The sequence below is a fragment of the Rhipicephalus sanguineus genome, chromosome 9 (genome assembly GCF_013339695.2).
Source record: "Rhipicephalus sanguineus isolate Rsan-2018 chromosome 9, BIME_Rsan_1.4, whole genome shotgun sequence".
Taxonomy (NCBI): domain Eukaryota; kingdom Metazoa; phylum Arthropoda; class Arachnida; order Ixodida; family Ixodidae; genus Rhipicephalus; species Rhipicephalus sanguineus.
In genome coordinates this window covers 91,714,261-91,734,774 of record NC_051184.2, presented here as the reverse complement: position 1 = coordinate 91,734,774, position 20,514 = coordinate 91,714,261, and the positions used below count along the sequence as shown (strand labels likewise).

The 20,514-nt window shown below is 48.5% G+C and overlaps 1 protein-coding gene across 1 annotated transcript in view; it reads left to right on the top strand.

The window, feature by feature from the left end:
• The first annotated feature begins 208 nt into the window (after window positions 1-208).
• LOC119406011 (ceramide glucosyltransferase) overlaps window positions 209-20,514 on the top strand; it is an 82,547-nt gene continuing 62,241 nt past the window's right edge. The window contains exon 1 of the mRNA XM_037672860.2: window positions 209-859. Within this exon, the coding sequence (XP_037528788.2) occupies window positions 318-859 (542 nt within the window). The 5' untranslated portion in view covers window positions 209-317. The remainder of the gene's footprint in view (window positions 860-20,514) is intronic.

Sequence of the window (20,514 nt, the reverse complement as noted above, 5' to 3'; positions counted from 1 at the left end):
GGCAGATGTTTCGAACACCGCAACACGTGAGCCGCGGCTCTGCTAATCCGTGTCTGGGCCAGCGACGCGGACGACCACATCCCAACCGGCAAGGGAGACTGTCGCATCACCACATGCAACGTTGTGGCTGAAGTCCTGCAGTGTACCCCCACGATCATCCCGAGGGAGATCGGGACGCTAAGCCTCGGGGGTGCTTAGGAGCGGCGGCCGACCACTCGCGTCGCCTCGTCCGCTGAGTGCGCCGCACAACGCGCGCGCTGCGTCGCGTTCATGCTGCCGGACGATGCGCAACGGGGCTGAGACGACGAGAATCCACGATGCCCCCCTACAGCGAGCTCGCCGCTGCTGCGGCTAGGCGGTGGCTGCCGCCGACGAGTCGTCGTCGTCCCCGGGACAGTCGCCCATTGGACGTCGGGCGCGTACTTATCTGGGCGCGCCCGTTATCGCTGCGCATAAAACTAAGGCCGCTGCACCCGGTCGCGGGTCAGCGCTATGCCGGCACCGCAACAACAACCAGCGCTCCCGGAGAAACCGTCGTCTGCTACGGCTCGCCGCCCACCGCTCAGGGAGACGACGGCGTCGCGGCGCTGCTCGCCACCCCGACGCCCGACGGACGTGACGCATTTCGAGTTCAACTTCCTCCAGCACTCGCGGTAGCGGATCCGGAATACGCGTCGGCGCAGACGTCACCGACCCGTGGTGACGCCACCAGCGCCCGCCGCCGAGCTTCAGCCGCTGCTGCCCGCGGCGGCGTCTCAAAGATGGCTCTCCTGTTTTACACGCTGTACGGGTTTGCCATCATTTTCTTCGCCGGCTGGTGGTTCGTCTGGCTGCTTCATCTACTGGCCATCTTCAACGGGTGAGTCTGCGGATTGCCCGTGGAGGGGGCCCAAAACGCGGGGCCTCTCAAACCATCCGTGCGTGCGAGATCGTCTCCTCCCCACCCCCTCCCCTGTGTACCCGGTCCCTTCTTTTAGCAGCGGCGGTGGTCACTTTCCTTCACCGAGCGGCAGAGGCCCGGTGTCCTTGGCTGTTGGGCGAGACGTCGCGCGAATTCCACGCCCCGTCGTGTGTCCGTACGCGATCGGGCTCAACACGGCCCGTGCCATAACCCACACGGCCGCCGCCTCGTCTTGATTCTTCGCAGAGCTCGCGCGAAGTTAGTGGGGCAGCAGCAGCAGCCACGCATGCGACGCGCGCCGGCTTCGCGAAGAGGCGTGCAAGGGGGTGAAAGTGGGTTTTCGGGAGGGCCACCAGGCCTAGGTTGTTGCGCCGTCGTTCGTGGTCGTCACGCTAGCGCTCGAAAGAACCGATCGGTGTGTCTCGGCTAGTGAGTGGCGCGCCCGACGCAATCGCGACCCGCGCCACACGACTGGCGGTGCACCCTTGGATTTGTCGCCGTGATTTGGCAGCCGGCGCCGCGCTTAGATGGGCGTGGTTTTATTTTTTCTTTCTTTCTTTCCTCTGTCGGCGCGCTCGGTTGAAGCGGCGACGACACATCGGCTGCAACCGAAAGGACGTCTTGTCCGAACAGTCGTGCATGTTTTTTTTTTTTTTCCCTCTTAGCGATCCCGGCTCACTGCCCTTCGGCAGGGCCTAAAATGAGAGGGTGGGGTGCTTGCCAACTTCCTTTCGGAGCATCGAACTGACCGCGAGTCGCTTGTTTTTCGCGCTTTCGCCCGCAAGCTTTCTGGCGGTCAGCGATCGTGGTGTTCGCGCCAGTCACTTTCTCGAATTTCTGCGCCCGCAAGCCCGAAAAGCATTCCTAATCGAAAAGCATTCCCGTGGAGTGTTTACTGCCCGCGATTGTGTGCAGGCGGGGTAGCTCCGTCACTCTTTTCCCGCCTGCCCTCCCACCCCTGAGTCATGCGGCCCGGAATGTCGCGTCATATCAAGTCGCGTTCTTGGCGTGCCTTTGGTGGGAGCTTTTTTTTTTTTCTTTTATTTACATCCGCGAGGTGGTAACCGCGTTCATGCTTCTTCGTGCCTGCTTCTGTTTGACGTTGCGCGGCCCGTGAGCGCATTGACCCGCTTGCCTCGTGTGTGTGAAACGCTTGCGCCACGCGCGCACTATCACTCACTCACTCGACACTTCGAGAGCGATTCGTCTTTCTGGAGGTGCGGGACAAAGTAGAGGCATTCTTTTCTCGTAATGAGCTGCGCAATAGACAATGACTGACGAAGAAAAGACAGCAGGTTGTTGAAAATGAGTGCGGTGTGTGTGTGTTCTTCGTCCGTCCTTATCTCTTGCGACGTTCTTTCATTATGTGCTACCAACATGTCCACCCTTCGATCTTTAGGCGATTCTTTCGATCGCAGCTGTGCTTGCAAGTAACCGGATTATAGTCGCATAGCGGTCCGGTATGTATCCCATCCTATTAGTTCCTCGCGCTGTCGTAGTTTTGCCGTTTCTTTTTTTTTTTTTTCCTTCTTTCGGTGTCGAGAGATTTCGAGGTCGCAGACGACGGTACCGTGTCGTCTGCTAGGTGGTTTTGATTTCGCGCACGATACAGGGCAAGGCCTGTATCGAGGACAGACGAAACCGTTTCATCCGGTGCCGGTTTTGTGTGTTTTGCTTTTTGCTCCAGCCCACAGGCTTCGGGGGCAGTTAGATACATTTGACACAGTCTCGAATGACGTACTGTACTCGGTTACAACGTAAGAAAGAATGTAAGCACCGCCCACAGAATTGCCGTTCACCTGTGAAAGTGCTGGTTGCCGCTCGAGCCGTAAGTACTTTTTCTCGCCTAATGTAAATACTGCACATATACGAGTTCGGCGTTACTACCTAAAACATCACATTTGGCTGGGCAGCGATGTCACAATCCCCGACGAAGTTTACTAGGACGTTTCAAGTTCCCGACCTAAAGCCAGCGACACAAACGTGTCTGTACGGGAGAGTCAACTATCTGAAGCGCTTGACCCTCGAGAAGCGCTTGACGTCACCAAAACGAGTAAGCGCTATTGGTTGGAGCATTAGCAATTGTTGTGGGCTAGGTGCGGACATTTTTGCATAGGTTGCACCCGACTATATATAGTACATTTGGCAAGTTTCTCTGAATCGATGTTTTAGCGCCCTGGCGTGGAGCGCACCGCGCGTGGTTTGCTTGTGTCGCAACGGTAGTGAAAGGTCGCTATTCTGGCTGCCGCCTCGTACTACGTATGAGGAAAGAGTGTTTTTTTTTTTTTTTCGCCGCCGCGTACCGCCCACAAATGTGCAACCTACTCTTCGACACGTGGAATGTGTCATCCGCTCATCGTGCTCGGAGCGTGCAACGTTGGGGGAAAGGCAAACACGGAAGACAGCCTCGCCAACACAAGAACGAATAAAACGAGCTAGCTGTCGCGCTACGAATAGACATTTGCGAAATCTGGTGTCTAGGTTCATTAACTGTCCAAGCGCCGTAGCCTATACGCCAGCCTTATAATAATTTAGAGGCGCACCTATTTATAAATCATCATTAGCAAGTCCTCATGTTAGCTCTGGCTTAGCCTGGGGCGGGGTGTTAGGGGTGGGGGTTGAACCCCCCCCCCCTCCCCCCGGAGTTTTCAGTTTTGCATGTGCATATACAAATATACGCGTACACAAGCGCACGCGCGGACATAAAAGAGTGCTCGAAGCCCCCGAAAACAATTTCTGGTTACGCGCCTGCGTGCTAGTGAACTCGAAATGCGTGTTTGTATGTTGTGCAACGCACTGACACACCTGCACCGATAGATATGTGCGACGTTTTTATTATTATTTTGCGGCCGTTGGTTTCGCCTGCGCGCAAAAGTTCGCAACACATGACGTTGTTTATTACGGTTCTGACCTGAAACGTTTGCTTTTATGTTCGGAAAAAAAAAAAAAAATTCTCGTCGTTCAGTGTCACGCCATCCCGATAAACCAGGGCACATTCGGCCTGCATTCACTTCCATTCTTATTAGCATAGCGGGCGAACACCTTTTTAACGCAGTCTTATGCTAATCTGTATTTCTCCAACGTCACCGCTTTCGCTATTCAGATTAACTTGTTTACGCCACGGTTTGGAATTGTATACCTCACTTGCATCTTCCGGACGCCAGGTGGTGTTGACCGTATGTGACGTCACAATACGCGGTTCTTGTTGTCGGCTGATTCGGTTTGCTCTAGCGACAGAGTTGATCTCGGAAGTTGTAAAAAAAAAAGTGTAGTTTTGTAACGACGTATTAAAGGAGTGGTGACACAAAAATTCGGACACAATTTGACTGTTGAATCACACTAATGGGTGCATATAGGTGCCATCTGTACAATATCAGCCACAAATACAGCCTAAAAGGTATTTTAATTGAGTTTTGAAGTTCGTGAAAGTGCCGGATCGGAAATAGAAGCAAAAGACGATGAGGTCACCGAGTGGATACCACGTACGTCACGAGTTCTGGCCGGGTTACCGGAGGCGTGTACGAGACCGACAAAGCTGGTAGCGACACCTGATGATGCGTAGCCTAACCAGAGACCTACAATATAACATCGCAGCGACTTACCCGCTTACTGATTCTATGTAAAGCATTTGCAGTGACATAATTAGCATCTCACAGTATTCTCATTGCTTTTTTTGCCGACAAGAACTACAACGCGACGGAAAAAATCGAAAAAAAATTATTGTAGTTGGACAAAACGCCACAAGATGTCGCTACGGGCTCCGCAGTTGTACGCAGTTGCTGCTGCTGCTGCAGCCGTCAACAGCTCCGGTAACCAGGTGCCCGCAAACGATAGGAAGTCTACAGACGAACTAAAGCTCTCTGCTGCCGGGATCATATTGCGTAGTGGACAGATAACTGCTTCGACCCTCCGACGTGCGTACGTGGGATTGGAATGCCTTGAGAACGAGTCAGTAAAGCGTACATCACGTCATTTGCATGTTACGCATAAACACTGTTACAGAGTGACAATGTTGTGATTTCAATGCTTCCTTCGTCACTTCTCATCCTGCTACTTTACGAATGATCGGAGCGAAAATGTTTCAGCACGTCTAATGCTGCGGCTACTCCAAGCCTGGCGGAAAACGTCGTTTCAGTTGGACAACGGCTACAAGAGCAAAATCGCAGCTACCGGCGAGATTCGCAAAGTGAATCGAGCATTTCTTACTGATTTTTACACTCCTGCCAGCTCTTTCGTCCATCGCCGCACTAGATGAGCAACGTAGTTTGACAATCGAGGAAACAAGCACTCGCAACGCTCAACACCTGCTCAACACAGCAAACGAAACAGCAGCACTGACAACATAGCAGAAGCTGGCCAGTGACGTCACTGGTTCTTGCGGTCTTGTTTACCAAGTAGACCATCTACGTCACGGGGCTACCGAGTGCTCTTCGAAATCGAAACTGCCTCCGGTCGTAACATTCGAGCATATAATTAAACATTCGTCTCGCGCTGGGGCAAATGAGTTTCGTTGCCGCTATTATCGAGTCAGTAGCCATTGATTAACAGCAAAAAACAGAGGTTCACAAATTTTCTGTCACCACTCCTTTAATGCGTTTAACCAGGCTGCCTTCGGGAGTGTGCTTTTGTGTAGACAAGAAAGTTTGCTCAATACAATGATGTCTAAATAATCTCGTTCGCGAACTAGAATAAAAATGAAAAAAAAAAAATGTGTTATAGAACTTTGCAGTAACGCTTAACACGTAAAGCACGCCGTGATTTTTGCTATTCCTGTCTCGTTTTCTGTAACGGCCTCCTTCGCCATTGTGCCCGTGAAATCCTCTCGCGATTTTTCTTCCCGTTTTTGTCAGTAGTTTTTTTTTTCTTTGTTTTTTGAGTACGTGCTTCGTATGCAGGGGCGGGGACTGTGCAGACGCCCACAGCAGTTCCTCGTTTGCACATACAATTTCAAATACAATTGCAAACGCTGCCGAGGTAAAATTTGCGCCGCGATGCTATTGAGCTATACCGAGGGCTCTGTCTTTTCGGAGTTAACTTTTTTCTTGAAATTCGGAGGGTGTTTTTAGGAGTTTATTATTTCTTTTTTGGGGCGTAAATTCGGCGTTTATTGGCGTTTATTTCTCGTAAATCCCCAATTCTCCGAAATTCGGAGTTTAATTTCGCGTTATTCTCAATATTCCAATATATTAGATGACATTATATCTGAACACACGAAACGTACTTCAGTTGCCTTGAAAGTTCGAACGCAAAAACACATGTACACACAATTTCAAATACTTGAATACAAAGCAGCTACGTTTGCGCGTATTACAGCCTGAAAGCTTGTTGTAATAGACGCAAGCATACTTCACGAGGTCCGTGTATTCGATGGCGTACGTCGCGCTCCCGGGTTGTACATACGTTGACGTCTCTGACTCCGTGCGCAGCAAACCCTTTTTTACAGCTGCGAGATGCCGTTGTCCTGAGATAAAGGTTATATCGGCCGATGTTCAATGACCGCTTAGAACGTGTCTATTCGATGAAATGGATATGGGCCGGACACGTAGCACGTCGGCAGGACAACCGGTGGTCATTAAGGGTAACTGACTGGATTCCAAGAGATGGCAAACGCGTGAGGGGGACAGAGAAAATTAGGCGGGCAGATGAGATTAAGAAGTTTGCAGGTATTACGTGGCAGCAGAAAGCACAGGACCGGGTTGATTGGCGGAACATGGGAGAGGCCTTTGCCCTGCAGTGGGCGTAGGCAGGTTGATGAGGATGATGATTCGATGAAGAACGGAACAGGGTAATATTGGCTGTTAACCCTTTCAGACGCCACCTGTGAGGAACTGTCTGTGAATGTGTCATATCGATACAACGTTACTTCAAGGCATTCGATATTCTATTGCAGGAAAAATAATGTCACGATACGCCAATTTATGTGTGTCCTAGTAATTAATATTCCCAGTTCGATAGTAGGTAATTAAATATCTATTTATTGTGAAGTCATTCGTGTTTTGTTTTTGCATAAGTAGAATCAAATCACGGGCTAGGAATATATTCCGAATTCGTTCTCGGTTATGTCAACTTTGATCAAAGAGAAATTATAGTTTAGATGTGGCTCCCGGGAACCGGCACGTCGAACGTGGTAGTTCCTTCAGCAAAGTAATCATAGGAAACAGTACACTGCAAAATGAAGTTAAATGAAGACAGATTTATTAGGTTCAGTTCATCCAAAGCTCAATGTATCTGGCTCTTAATTAGGCCCTAGTCGATACAACTAACAAAAACCAGTGGTGTACACAGTTGTATACATAGTGTGTCTCAAGGGGTTAAAATCGGAGTTCGTAGGATAAATCCGAATTGTCAACAATTTTACCGGCGACTGTCTACCGGATTTTTTTTTTTTCGGATTAATCCGAAAACGCGGAGCCCTATAGCTACATCCAATCTTTACGTGGCGTTGAATCGTGTACGTAAACGTTGCCGATGCGAACCGTATAGGTCGGTATGAAATGTGGAACTCACTCAGACTCACTCGTGAAATATATTTCGCGCTTAAGACTCACTCGGACTCCGGCTCGAACCGGGTCTGAGTGAGTTCGCCGACCTATATATGTGCTCGCAGTTTTCCCTCTTTCCCTCAAACCTCGTAGAAGGGGAGCACCTCCCTTCTGGACTGAACCAAAGAAGGGAAATTAAAGGCACGTTTTTTTTTTTTCTTTATTAGACACGACCTTAAAGGGACACGAAAGAGCAAAACGATTTTTCTCATATTAGTAAAGCACCCTTTCACGATACCAGAAACACCACGCTGGCTGCGAGGAGACGCTTAGTAAGCGAGAAAACGCGTGAAAACAAAATGTGGGTGGCGACGCCACCTTGGAAGTTTCCGCACCATTCGCCGTGACGTCACAGGTTTTGACGGCGCCTACTAGGGACTACGTAGTTCCGAATCGGTAAAAATGAAGTACATTGTCCTCTGAGGGGGCCATAGACTTAACATACCGGGTAATTTTGTTGAGCCAGTTGCACCAAAATACGATAAGTACACATTGAAATTCGTGACGTCACGGGGGGAGATTTCGGCGCGAAATTTAAAAATCGTACTTCGAATTTCATTTTTCTTCTCTATTTATAAACCTATGATGGCGAAATTAACGACATTAGAGTTCTCGGAGCACAATTTATCGAGCTAAAACGACTCATCTTTTCTCTTTAGTGTCCCTTTAATGGAAACCAGACATGACGTTAATGAAGGTATAGGCGGCGTTAATTGTACGGTTTTAAGTGTACATAGATGTGTGACGAAAGTGGGGCGAAAAGACAACTTGCAGCCGGCAGGAACCGAACCTGCGACCTTCGGATAACGAGCCCGATGCTCTTACCAATTGAGCTACGGCGGCGGACGTCGTCCCGTCCGCTTTATCGGGTATATCTGTGCATGCAGACTTGGGAGTGTGAGTCAGCGCCGCTCGTAGCTATGACGGCGAGCGTGGAAAACTTTTTTTGCTAGCTGGCGTCACGTATACACGTGACCTTTTTAACGACCAAACAGCTGACCAATAAGCCCCCGCATACTACCCGAAGGCATTAAGTCTACCGGAACGAGATCCTCGCTATGAATGAACGAGGATTGTGAAGGCTCGTTTCTTTTTTTTTTTTAAAGACGATAGTCTTTCTTGGGGAACTTAAACGCAGAAATTTTGGTCTGTCTGTCTTTCTTTCTTTCTGTTTGTTTGTCGGTCTGTCTGTCTCGCGATTCAGCCGCCCGGTCAACGTTTAACCGCTTGCGGAACGCCCAGCCATGTTGAACTGGTACCGCCGTTCATACTTGGGAACATTGTCGATCAAAAAGCCTATGTTACGCATATCTGAGGCGCAATATCAGTACATAAGTATTAGGTGGTGTGTTCCTTTACTATAAAATACATAGATACGTAATTCTAAAGACCCTAGTGTTTCTTAGGCTGCGCTGAAAATGCTACTTGTTTTTTTGGCTGCCCTGCAAGTGCGGCGCTATGAGCCAGATGCGGCGATTCAACATAGAGGAGGAGGACTCATGTAGTACGGCCGCCAGACGACTATCGTCTTTCGACGACATTTGCAGCGAAGCACGCAGATACGCGGCCAATATTTTTTTTTTTTTGACACAATCTTCATGAAAACACGGGAGCACTCGCGGCTGACGTCACTGCCACGGCAGTGCACTTTTTGGGGGGAGTCTACATATTTACGACAACCCAGATAGGATTACAGTAACTGTAGCGCTTGAGATTAATCGCGGAGTCAGTTTTAGTTGTACGCACATTTTTTTTGTTTATTATGTCCTGTATTCTGTCACGTTCGTGTCGCGCTGCTAATCTCGAGGGCGCGGGTTCGATTGCCGGCCACGGCGGCCGCGTTTCGTTGGGAACGAAATCAAATAACAACCGTGTACTTAGATTTAGGTGCACGTCTAAGAAATCCAGGTGGTCGAAAATAATCCCGAGTCTTCACCCACTGCGGCGCGCCTCATAATGTCATATCGTTGTTTTGGCGTGCAATACCCCGACGTTTATTATCATTACTGATCATGTTCTAAATATGTGTTTATTTGCCATTTCCTTTCTTCTTTATTTTTGTTATGCTAGAAGGCGCTGCTCTCTTCCGGATGTATTAACTGGTCAGCAATTACGCTTGGAATTGAATTGCGTGGATTTACGTACCGAAACCACGATATAGTTAGGATGTCCGCCGTGGTGGGTTCTTCGCTTAAATTCTAACCGTCACCTCAGGGGGCAAAAAGACAAAAACACACAAAAAACAAGAGAAATGTTTTGTGCAGTTGTAAAACTGTAATTTACTGATGAACAACTCATGCTTTATAAATGTTTAATGCCAGTTCATCGTGTTCGTTCACAGTACAGGCCAGAGACCTCTTCACCCAGACGTCCCCAATTAAGCTTGCGTCACATGGCTTCATCTGACGCCTGTACACTTTGTCATTTCATAGCTGCTAGCCTTTTGTTTATTTATTTATTTTAATGTGCCGTCCTCGCTGCTGCGTTTTCCTTCTCGTGATTTTACCCGTATACGGGCTGACTCACAGCTGATGTTATCCAAGCCTAAAAAAAAGCCGCGCGCGCACACACACACACACACACACACACACACACACACACACACACACACACACACACACACACACACACACGCACACGCACACACACACACACACACACACACACCGCGAGACGCGTATAGCGTGCAATTAAGGGACCCACGCGGTGGTTCTAATGCCAACTACTTTTGTGTGCTAATGACTCGGCTGATTCGTGGGGAAAACACTCTGTATGTTAATAATAATCGTTGGGGTTTTACGTCCCAAAACCACGATATGAATATGATAGACGGCGTATAGTGGAGGACTCCGGAAATTTCGACCACCTGGGGTTCTTCAACGTGCACCTGAATATAAGTATACACGAGCCTGAAGCATCTTCGTCTCCATTGAATAAGCGGCCGCCGCGGGCGGGATTCGATCCCGCTACCTTCGGGTCAGCAGTCGAACACCATAAACACTACACCGCCGCGGCGGGTCAATGATCCTGTTAAAGAAACAGCCGGACTGGGAGAGCCATTACACAAGCTTTCGAGTTCCACTTTGCATACGCGTCAAATGATTCAGAAGAACGGCGTGCTGGGCGATTCGGTTGTCCCCTCCCTGTTGGGAATCGTCCCTGGTGTTTCTTTGTTTTTTTGTTTTTTTGCGCAGTTGATCGTCACAACGTCAAATAATTCTTCGCAAGGACGTGTTTGTCGAATGGTATTGCGACTCGTCGAACACAAATCGAATACTACCAGAGCAGTGGCGTATAGGGGGGGAGCACACGTGCCCCCCCCCCCCCCGAAATTTTTTCCATGGGATACAGAGCACAAGATGACACTCGACCCCACTTATCTGCCCAGACCCAATGTCGGATCAAGGAGGTGCCCCCTCCCCCCCCCCCAAAAAAAAAAAAATTTCTGCCGACGCCACTGTACCAGAGGCGTGAAGCGAATGTCGAACAGACTACGAATGGTTCCTTTCTTTTTCGGATAACGTCAAGAGCTGTTTGTCGCAACGTCCCACATAAAGCGACGTTTACACAATGCATGGTATTCATAAACTATAGGATATGACTGCTGCCTGTCAAGGACAGTTTCTTTCGGATAATATGAACGGCTGCGTATCGCCGTGGCCCACATAAAACGGTGTTCATAGTAATACGAAACTATGTGGTATATCGGCTGCCTGCCGTATCTGTCATTCTGTTGCAGTTTATTGGCGTAGCCAGAGGCGGGGGGGGGGGGGGGCAGCGGAGTCGGAGGAGGGTTCAGGTGACACCAGTCATTTCCTCGTGGACCCTGTCATTCCTAGCTAGCTGCTGGAGCTGACGGGCACGGATACAACAAGCACTCGACGACGTGTGTATACGTATAGACGAAGTCATTCATCGAGTTCATTCGCACGGCAGCGTTCGTTTGCCTAACGTCATTGATACGGGTTTGACATTGTATACGCGCGCACCGCTTCATTGAGTTCGCTTTTCATCCTGTATTGTCGCGTCATTTGAAGAGGGACCACCGGTTAGCAGCTTGAAGCTGCGAAGAAATACGTATACGGATTTCTCGGAACTCAGAGACGCGGGTTCGATTCCCGATGAGCGCGCCCGTTTCGTTAAAAAAAGAAAAGAAAACAAAAAGCCCGGAATTAAAAGCTTCTCGGTTGGGGCAACTTCGTCCTATATGTATGTCTGGGGTATGCCTCGAACCAGCAGAGGTTCATTGTTCTAATTCATTTCGCTTTTCGTCTTTATATATATTTTCGCGTCATCGGCTGGTACTTGAAACAAACTATCTATACATCAAAATGCAAATATTGAATCCCCGCGTTTGTGCAGCGTGAAGTTGCAAAATACAGACGGATTAATCCGTCTGTATTTTTTCCCGAGAAATTTCTCGGGAAAATGAAAGCGTCTTAGTCAACGAAAAAAAAAAATTCGAACATACGGTGGTCTGGGAATCGAACGAGACGTTCGTTGTTCTCATTGATTTCGATTCCTTGATTGCCCGCAGTCAGGTGCCATTCGAGGTGTGAACTATTCGCACCCGTCATTCGTAGTCGTCTGCTTGTAAGGGTACACTGAAGGCTAATAATAATTTGCCACAGTGAAAGGCGCAATGTGTGAGAACGTCCGAAGGCATCAATAGTATCAACAGCAGTGCTCTACTAATCGAGAAATTAAGGTCAGTGTAGGACACGATGCGCGCCACGAGTGGGACATTTTGGAAGTGACCCCGATGACGTCAGGAGTCCCGAGTGCAATTAACCAATATAGTAATCAAACTCGATGCGATAAAGAAAGAACCTTCCGTGCATCACAAGACGTAATAAAATGCTGCTTGTTCGTTTCTATTTGATTCATGGAAAAAATAACCTCTTGGCGTCACCATGGGGATCGCCGCGAGTGGTCCAAGTTCCGTTTTTGTCGAGCTGCACTTCGCTCACGCGGTCGCGTCTCACTGGTAGTTTCGGTATCGCGTACTGCTGCGTGGGCTTGGCTCTCGCTATTTTCGCACTGTTGATACTCTACTGCCAGGGGCGTAGCCAGAAATTTTTTTCGGGGGGTGTTCAACCATGCTTTATGTATGTTCGTGTGTGCGTTTGTATGTGTGCGTGTATATATACGCAAGCAAAATTGAAAAATTTCGGGGGGGGGGTTTGAACCCCCCCCCCCTTGGCTACGCCCCTGTCTACTGCTGCTGCTGCTGGCCAAGCTAAGCTCCGTTACAGTGAACTATACAGTTTCTGAGTGGCCCGTTGCTGCGTCTTGGCAAGGTTGATGGCCGCTGTTGCGCAAGAAACCGTAGCCTCTGCTAAAGCCCCTCCATGCGTTTGCCGCCGGCTAAGCGGCAGTAGACGCTACGCCCCTGTCTACTGCTGCTGCTGCTGGCCAAGCTAAGCTCCGTTACAGTGAACTATACAGTTTCTGAGTGGCCCGTTGCTGCGTCTTGGCAAGGTTGATGGCCGCTGTTGCGCAAGAAACCGTAGCCTCTGCTAAAGCCCCTCCATGCGTTTGCCGCCGGCTAAGCGGCAGTAGACGCTACGCCCCTGTCTACTGCTGCTGCTGCTGGCCAAGCTAAGCTCCGTTACAGTGAACTATACAGTTTCTGAGTGGCCCGTTGCTGCGTCTTGGCAAGGTTGATGGCCGCTGTTGCGCAAGAAACCGTAGCCTCTGCTAAAGCCCCTCCATGCGTTTGCCGCCGGCTAAGCGGCAGTAGACGCGATGGAGGGGCTTTAGCCTCTGCGGCCGGGAAGTAAAGGTGGTCAACGTTGGGCACGGCAACTGCTACGTCAGAAGGCCTGTTCAGGCGGGTGATTTGAAGTACGCTAACGCCGCGGCGGACCTCTATAACGAGATTTTCTTTCAAAATAAGCATTTCCTTGGCACGAAACAAGCACTACGACATATGCATAACGTTAAGCGCACCAACAAGGCCAAAGATCCACCCTTGCTAAGCACTACGACGTTTCTGGAACGCTATTTCGACAATAAACGTCGACTTAATATTTGCCTTTAGTGTCCCTTTAAGCTGGCATTACTCGTCGCGCGCCGAGCATCGATAATATTGAAATCGGGGGTTGTGTAGGGGGGGGGGGGGGGAGGGGCAGGATACTAAGTCTAAGAATTGAAACTTCATCTTTTTCGACACACATCATGCCCATTTCATTTCTGGTCGCGCGTCTCTGCAGCATCTGTATGACGCACATAGAAAACGGAAGCAAGGGCGCTTGTGTTGGCGGTCTTTAAAACCACTAGGCCACCTGTTCAGACTCTTTTTCCTATTGCCAGCACGGCTCGCTGGTGTTGCGCTCGCGCATTTGCTGTTTATTGGTTCCTCAGGCGCGCAATTCAAAGGGGCCAATCGGCGGACGGTCTATTGAAAGCGGTGGGCGATGAAGCGGAGCGGTGGGCGGTATTGCCGCCGCGGCTAACCATGGGGAGATGCCTGAGATATTGTTTCCTTGGGTCCGGCGATTAATAAAAAATGCAGGACATTCGTTCGACGTTTCGACCGGAGACCGCACTCAAGGAAAAGGCCGGTCCCCAATCTAAACGTCGAACAAATGTCCCTTCATAATTGTGTTGAATGCGAAGCACTTCTTAGCGAACCTTTGGAGCATTGGAACCTTTGGAGATTATATATATATATATATATATATATATATATATATATATATATATATATATATATATATATATATGTGTGTGTGTGCAAATAAATTTGCAGAATGCTCCGTGGTGGTGTTTACAGGCTACCTTTAACGTGCGAGCATATTCCATTGGACAAACCCGACGTTGTTTAAATAAGAGGTTAGGAGAGCATAGGAACGGCTTAGGCAAAAGAACAAGTTCCAGCCTATAGTCATACACTGTAAAAGTTGCGGCTGCCAACCTCACTTTAATGTCGGGTGTGTGTTGGAATGCCATGAAGACCAAGTAACGCGGGAAATTGCAGAGCCCTATTATATTTAAAAAATTCGACGACAGATGCGTTAGTCAGCCCCCGGCTGCTTTGCATGAAAATGAATTCGCGCTTTTGGATCTATTTTAATGTTTTAGTCGACGTCATTCTTGGTTTTATCCGTCAACCTACCGAATTGTGACATGTTGCTGACGAGTGCTTGAAAAGAATTATCTGTTTGTATATATATCTGTACATGTCTGTCGTGAACAGTTAATCAGTTGGTAGTCAGCAGCGCTCGTGTGCTTTGCCGTTGTTCTTGGCGGTGTCGTCTTCCCTTCAACAGTCAGCGCTTGCGTGCTTGCGCTGGAAACTCTCACACGTTTGGTCGCTGGTTTTAGGTGGGAAATTTGAACGTTGTGGTAAATTTCTTGAGGGACATTGACATCGCTGATCAGCCAAACATGATGTTTTAGGTAGTAACGACGAACCTTTACTGTTTATGTGCGTAGTGTTTACATTAGCCGAGAATAAGTGCTAACGATTCGAGCGGAAACCAACTAGCACTACCGTCTTTCGCAGGTGAATGGCAAGCGCGGTGGGCGGAGTTTGTAATCGACAACAGCTCATTTGCCTTCTGTCCCTATGCGAAAATGGCGTGGCGTAGATCCATGGCGTACGTGTTCTCGGACTTGTCAGTGTACGATGCGCGACGATGGGTCGTTTCGAAACAGGAGCGACGACGTGCGCGGTGCGTGCGAGTTTAAATTCGCGCATTCATATTAAAACGAGACTGTGGAAATCGCACGCACTGTGACGCTGCATGGTTAGCGTGTCGTGCTCCTTTACGATTGCCGTCACCGGGACTATCATTTCGTCACGAATTGAAGGCGTGAGCGCTCGAAACCGTCGCCGTTGCCAACACCATTACACATGGGCCGGGTTGGGGTATTCCTCCGCCACCAACATTTCCTCCACAAAATAAATTCCTGGCTACGCGCCTTTCAAGTTTTCAACACCATGACACACTGGGTGTTGTGGTTTCCTCCACGAAATATAGTCCTGGCTGCGCGGCCTTCCAATTCAAATTTTAATTGCATTCATTGCGAAATTGCAAATCCAGTAAGACTAATATATGTATTAATAGACAGAGTCGACAGGTTATGAGAAATGATCGCAATAACGCATGTTGGTGAGCCATATTAAGACTGGGTATCAAAGAGCGCTCAGAGTTGGACTAACAAAAGCATAAGCGCTTCGTCCTGTCTTTTTTTTTTTTTTTCTATTATGGAGAAAGCCTTAGATGCCTCATCAAACGCGAAATTTGACCGTCGGCATCCCGCGTCGGCGGCGTCAGGGACGAGGGATGCAAAAAATCATCACGATATGACGTCACCAGAACGTCACAGATCACCAAAATTTGTGTCCTGACGTAACATGATTCCGTCATCACATGCCATCGTAGCTTGGTCAAAACCAGGTGAGGTGCCTCCGATCCTGGAGGCAATGCAAAGGTGCACAAAGCTTTCGGAGGCTGCCGGGGCAGGATCACTATAATGACTGAGAAGAAAAAGATGGCTTTCGCCTTGGAGTTTTTTCAGGTGAATAGAAAGGGACCCTTTGATGGTTTTTTTTTTTTTTTCGTTTCGGCGCTGTGTTAGATTTCGCTGTGCCTGCTCCCCTTTTCCCCTTAGGAAAAAACAAGAATGAAAAAGATATTTCTCGGAGCACCCCAGTTTATTTACACGAATTGCCTTTTACGAAACCAGTGTTGTTTTCCTTTCTTTTGCCGCTAAGTGTAAGCGTAAGGGTCGTGACGGTCAGCGCCCGGAAGGGTCACGTTGCGGCAGAGCATATCGTGACGTTTCGGCACCCGCCCCACATTGCTCAGTCGTCTGCTGTTACGTCAGGTCACGCACCGGTCAGTATGCCGCCCCCATACCCTTGCCTGGTGATAAGTATAATTAATTAGTACAGTCGGCGTCAAAACTGTAGGAACCAGTAGGTCTGAGAAAACTTTTGAATTTTCCGGCAATTTGTGACTGCATTCGGTCGAACTGCATTTGTTGTTGCGCGTTCTAGAGCAGGCCGGTAATCTTAAATTCAAAGTTCCCTGCCGAGGCCTCTTGAATGTTCAGCTTTTTCTTGCCTTGTGGTCCCAGAACTTTTCACGCTGACTGCGCGCACACGCGCACGCGTAGAAGTACACTGATACGATGGAAGGCGAGATGTTCACGATAAATGGACACGTGTAACCGTATCGTGTAAAGGATATGGCTGACACCACAGCCTAGCCCAATGTGTGTTGTTACAACGCATACATACATACATACATACATACATACATACATACATACATACATACATACATACATACATACATACATACATATACATACATACATACATACATACATACATACATACATACATACATACATACATACATACATACATACATACATACATACATACATACTAGCAGCCACTATGGCCGTGGAGGAGTGTTCAGCAAAGGGAGACTTGAAAGTTTGCTCGTGACCACCACGGTACGTTACGACGTCATGACATTGTTGCGCGTCATACCTTGATGCGTTTTAGGATTAGCTTCACGAGCATGCACTTTGCTTGAGAATCGGGTTTTTCCTCTGCAAAAGATGGAAAGGATATTGCAGCATTGTTCTTACAGTTGCATCACATGCATACAGATGACAACAAGTCTCCTGCCTCTTGTCCTGTCTCGTTTATTTCTTACCACGTGTTTTATGCCAGAATCCACCACGACTTTAGTGACGTGTTTCCGTCACGGATATGACGTTGATAAAATGGACGCTAGCGGATGAGAAAGAAAAAAAAACACTAAGAAAAATTCCCCCGCTGGGAATCGAACCTACGACTTCTTTGCCGCCACGACGGCATCAACGTGGGTGCATCCACACCAAACCGTGCTATATCTGCAAAACACCAATAGACATTGTACAAGCTATAGCTCTCATATATCACTACACAATAAGCACTCTACTTCTGTGAAGACAGGTTTCACTTTCGTGTTATACCGATTCCTATGACGGAGGCATCAGCCATGTTTTTTTTTTTTCTTTCACACATGTGTGTTTGAAATAACAGTATGAACAAGTTTATTGTCGTACGTCTCAAAACAGCGTGATTTTTCACGCTGTTTTTCGTTTGAATATTTATGTTTCTATTTTATTTACACTTCACCTACATCGCCACAAGGCATTTCGTAGGAGGAGGTAGACATGGGTCACAACATAACGCAATTAGCAATACATACAATACACAAGGTGCGTCAAAGAAAAATCATGGCAACTTCGCACACATTGATGCCCAGCCTAAAGGAAGAGTGTAGCTAGGTGGCCTTCCTTGTTTCCCTTTATTTATTTTTATTTCTTTCTTTTCTTTCTGTCTGTTTCTTGTATCTTTTTTTATCTGCTTCTTTCCATTTCTTTCTTTCTCTCTATTTATCGCTTCTTCTATATCTTTTTCGTATCTCTTTCTATGTATTTCCATGTTTTTATGTCCTTCTTCCCTTTATGTATCTCTATTTTTGTCTATCTCTTTCCTTCTAATGCATTCTCTCTCTCTCTCTCTCTCTCTCTCTCTCTCTCTCTCTCTCTCTCTCTCTATTTCACGTGCTCCACTTCGCTGAGCAGAGTTTTTGTTTAACCCTCGCACCTGCTGTACTCGGTAGTGGGGCTCGCCTAATTCCTGTGCCCCATGCCCACCTGAGGAGCTTTGCACGACGGAGCACAAGTTGCCGATCTGTTAAAAGCAATAACGAACCCGAATGATATGCATCAATACCAACTATAGCCCACCAACAAGCATTAGCAACGAACAAGTTATCTAGAAGTGTTCTGACCTTTGCTGAGCTTTCCGTATACGGTTTCAAGGTCGAGTGCCGTCGCGTAACGCAAGAAATAAAAAAGATACATAAATAGCGAGCTGTGTTGTTCGCAGCGCTCTCGCATCCGGCCGGGACAAAAACAAGCGTCTATGTTCCTTCCGCTGCCGATATAGGTGTTTAGCCCTTCGGCGTTTTTGCGTACGCGTCTTGAGAGAGACGACGCGTTCTGCAACATACTCTCTCATGTACGCATGCGCGCGGAGGGGGGGGGGGAGGCTCTCGCGAACGACGAGCCTGCCGCGCCTGCATGTGCTGAGTCATGAGTATTCGTTAATCAATTCGTCCCTCATTTGCTGCTGCGATGAATGTAGTCTATATATGGTGTTCCTATCGCTGTTCGTATTGTTGTCCCGACACGTAACGCGATAATTGAATTAATTAAACCTTTATTTCATTGAAGGGCCACGGCTGACTGTCGCAGTTGGGGGTTGGGTGCAAGGCCGTAGCCTGAAATTTTTTTTCCGGGATGTGGCTCAACCACTCTTTCTGTATGTGCGTATGCATGTTATGTATGTTTATGTTATATGCGTGCGTTTGTATGTCCGTGTATTATATCCAAATGCAAAATTCCGGGGGGGGGGGGGGGGGTTGAACCTCCCCAGCCCTCCTCCCGCCCTAGCTTCGCCAATGGTCAGGTGGGAAAGAGGTCAATGTCAAGACCACTGATTTCTGATCGTAAGTACCTTAGTGGGAGGGGTTTGGCAAGAGGGGGAGAGAACGCGGCGACGAAACCCCCCCCCCTCCCCCCCCATTGCAGAAGCCTTCGCACGCCCATGCGCGTGAGGAAGTGATCACGTCGTGTGACGTTGTCACGTGACTGCTAGTTAAAAACCTTTTTGCAATGTCAAATGAACAAGTTAAGACGTCACGTGATAAGGTCACGTGACATTGGCGTCTATCGACATCGATACAATTTATACGCCTAGACAAACCGTGCATTCCGTTAGGCGACTATATTTATCGCTACATTTTTTTTTTTTCTATAGCTCGGCATGAATCACATGCATGGAGTCGTTCGCGTCACACGTGTGTTGGCTGCGTTCCGGTATACGATTGTTTCTCTGAAACCGCATTGTAACGAATGCGCGGTGGCGTCACTGCATTCGTTTCTGGCATAGTTTCGTGTTCGGGGGAGTCGTATTCCGTGGTCCGTCATCGCATTCCTTCCGCCCGCTTCCGTTATTCGTGGAACGCTTTGCGGAGTTTTGCTGCTGGGACTCTTAATTCACGCTGCTCAGTTTTCTCCCGACTTTCGCATTGCGAGATGACTGATCGAGTCAGTTCGAAAGGGACTGCAAATAGAGAATTGCTCGACCGGAGTCTCGGTAACGTGTTCAGTTCTGTTTTTATTCCGTGATTGGTCGAAATTCTTTTGTGACTGCAATCCGCGCCGCGCTTGTTTCTGGCGGAATGCGAAGGTAGCTGCGAAAATGTCCTGTGCCATCAAAGGAGATATCTTCAGAGTATTGGTACCCAGGCCCACTGAAGCCAATTCGCTAAGCCAAGCTTATTCCGCCATGAAAGTCTCCTGTGTGCAGAGACGGCTCTGAGCAAGTGTGACACTGTAGCCTGACGACAGTATCAATTCTGGTGACTTCACTCACCGATATGGCTAGTTGTGGTGACGTCAGGTATCAGAACACACAAAATGCCCGCTTGCGTGTCGCCAACGGATCCACACGGCGCCCCGGCCGTGGAGACGTCGCGATATCTTGCGCGAGCACGTGACGAGAAGCCTCTACCGTGTCATGATGTCAGGGTACAGTAGGAATGGAAACTGTAGCTTTTAAAACGTGTTGCAATTGATTTTTGCAGGGCGCACTCACTCACGATTACCAGTACTTTTTCTAGGCTCTGGAGGGCTAGAAATTGGGTTTGCGTTAGGCGTGCTGTAGGTGTTTTAGAATTGGGTTGGTTATACGCTCCGTAAACCCAAACTCACGTCCGGATCATCACGAGGTCAGCGCAAATGAGCTTTGGGGGCGCCTTCGGTACGCACATGGAGGAACAAAAGAAATTTGTCACGTGACAGTCTTGAAGTCCAGCCGTAAAAGATGAAACAGTAGCATGCTGGGAAGTTTGACCGTAGCATGGAGCACGAGGGGGGAGCGGCGTCGGATGAGATTGGCTTGTGGACGCTAGGCGCGCTCGCTCATCAATTTTTGTTTTGTTCATGAGCCCAGCAAAAAAGAAGACAAAACAGGAGCATGATGGG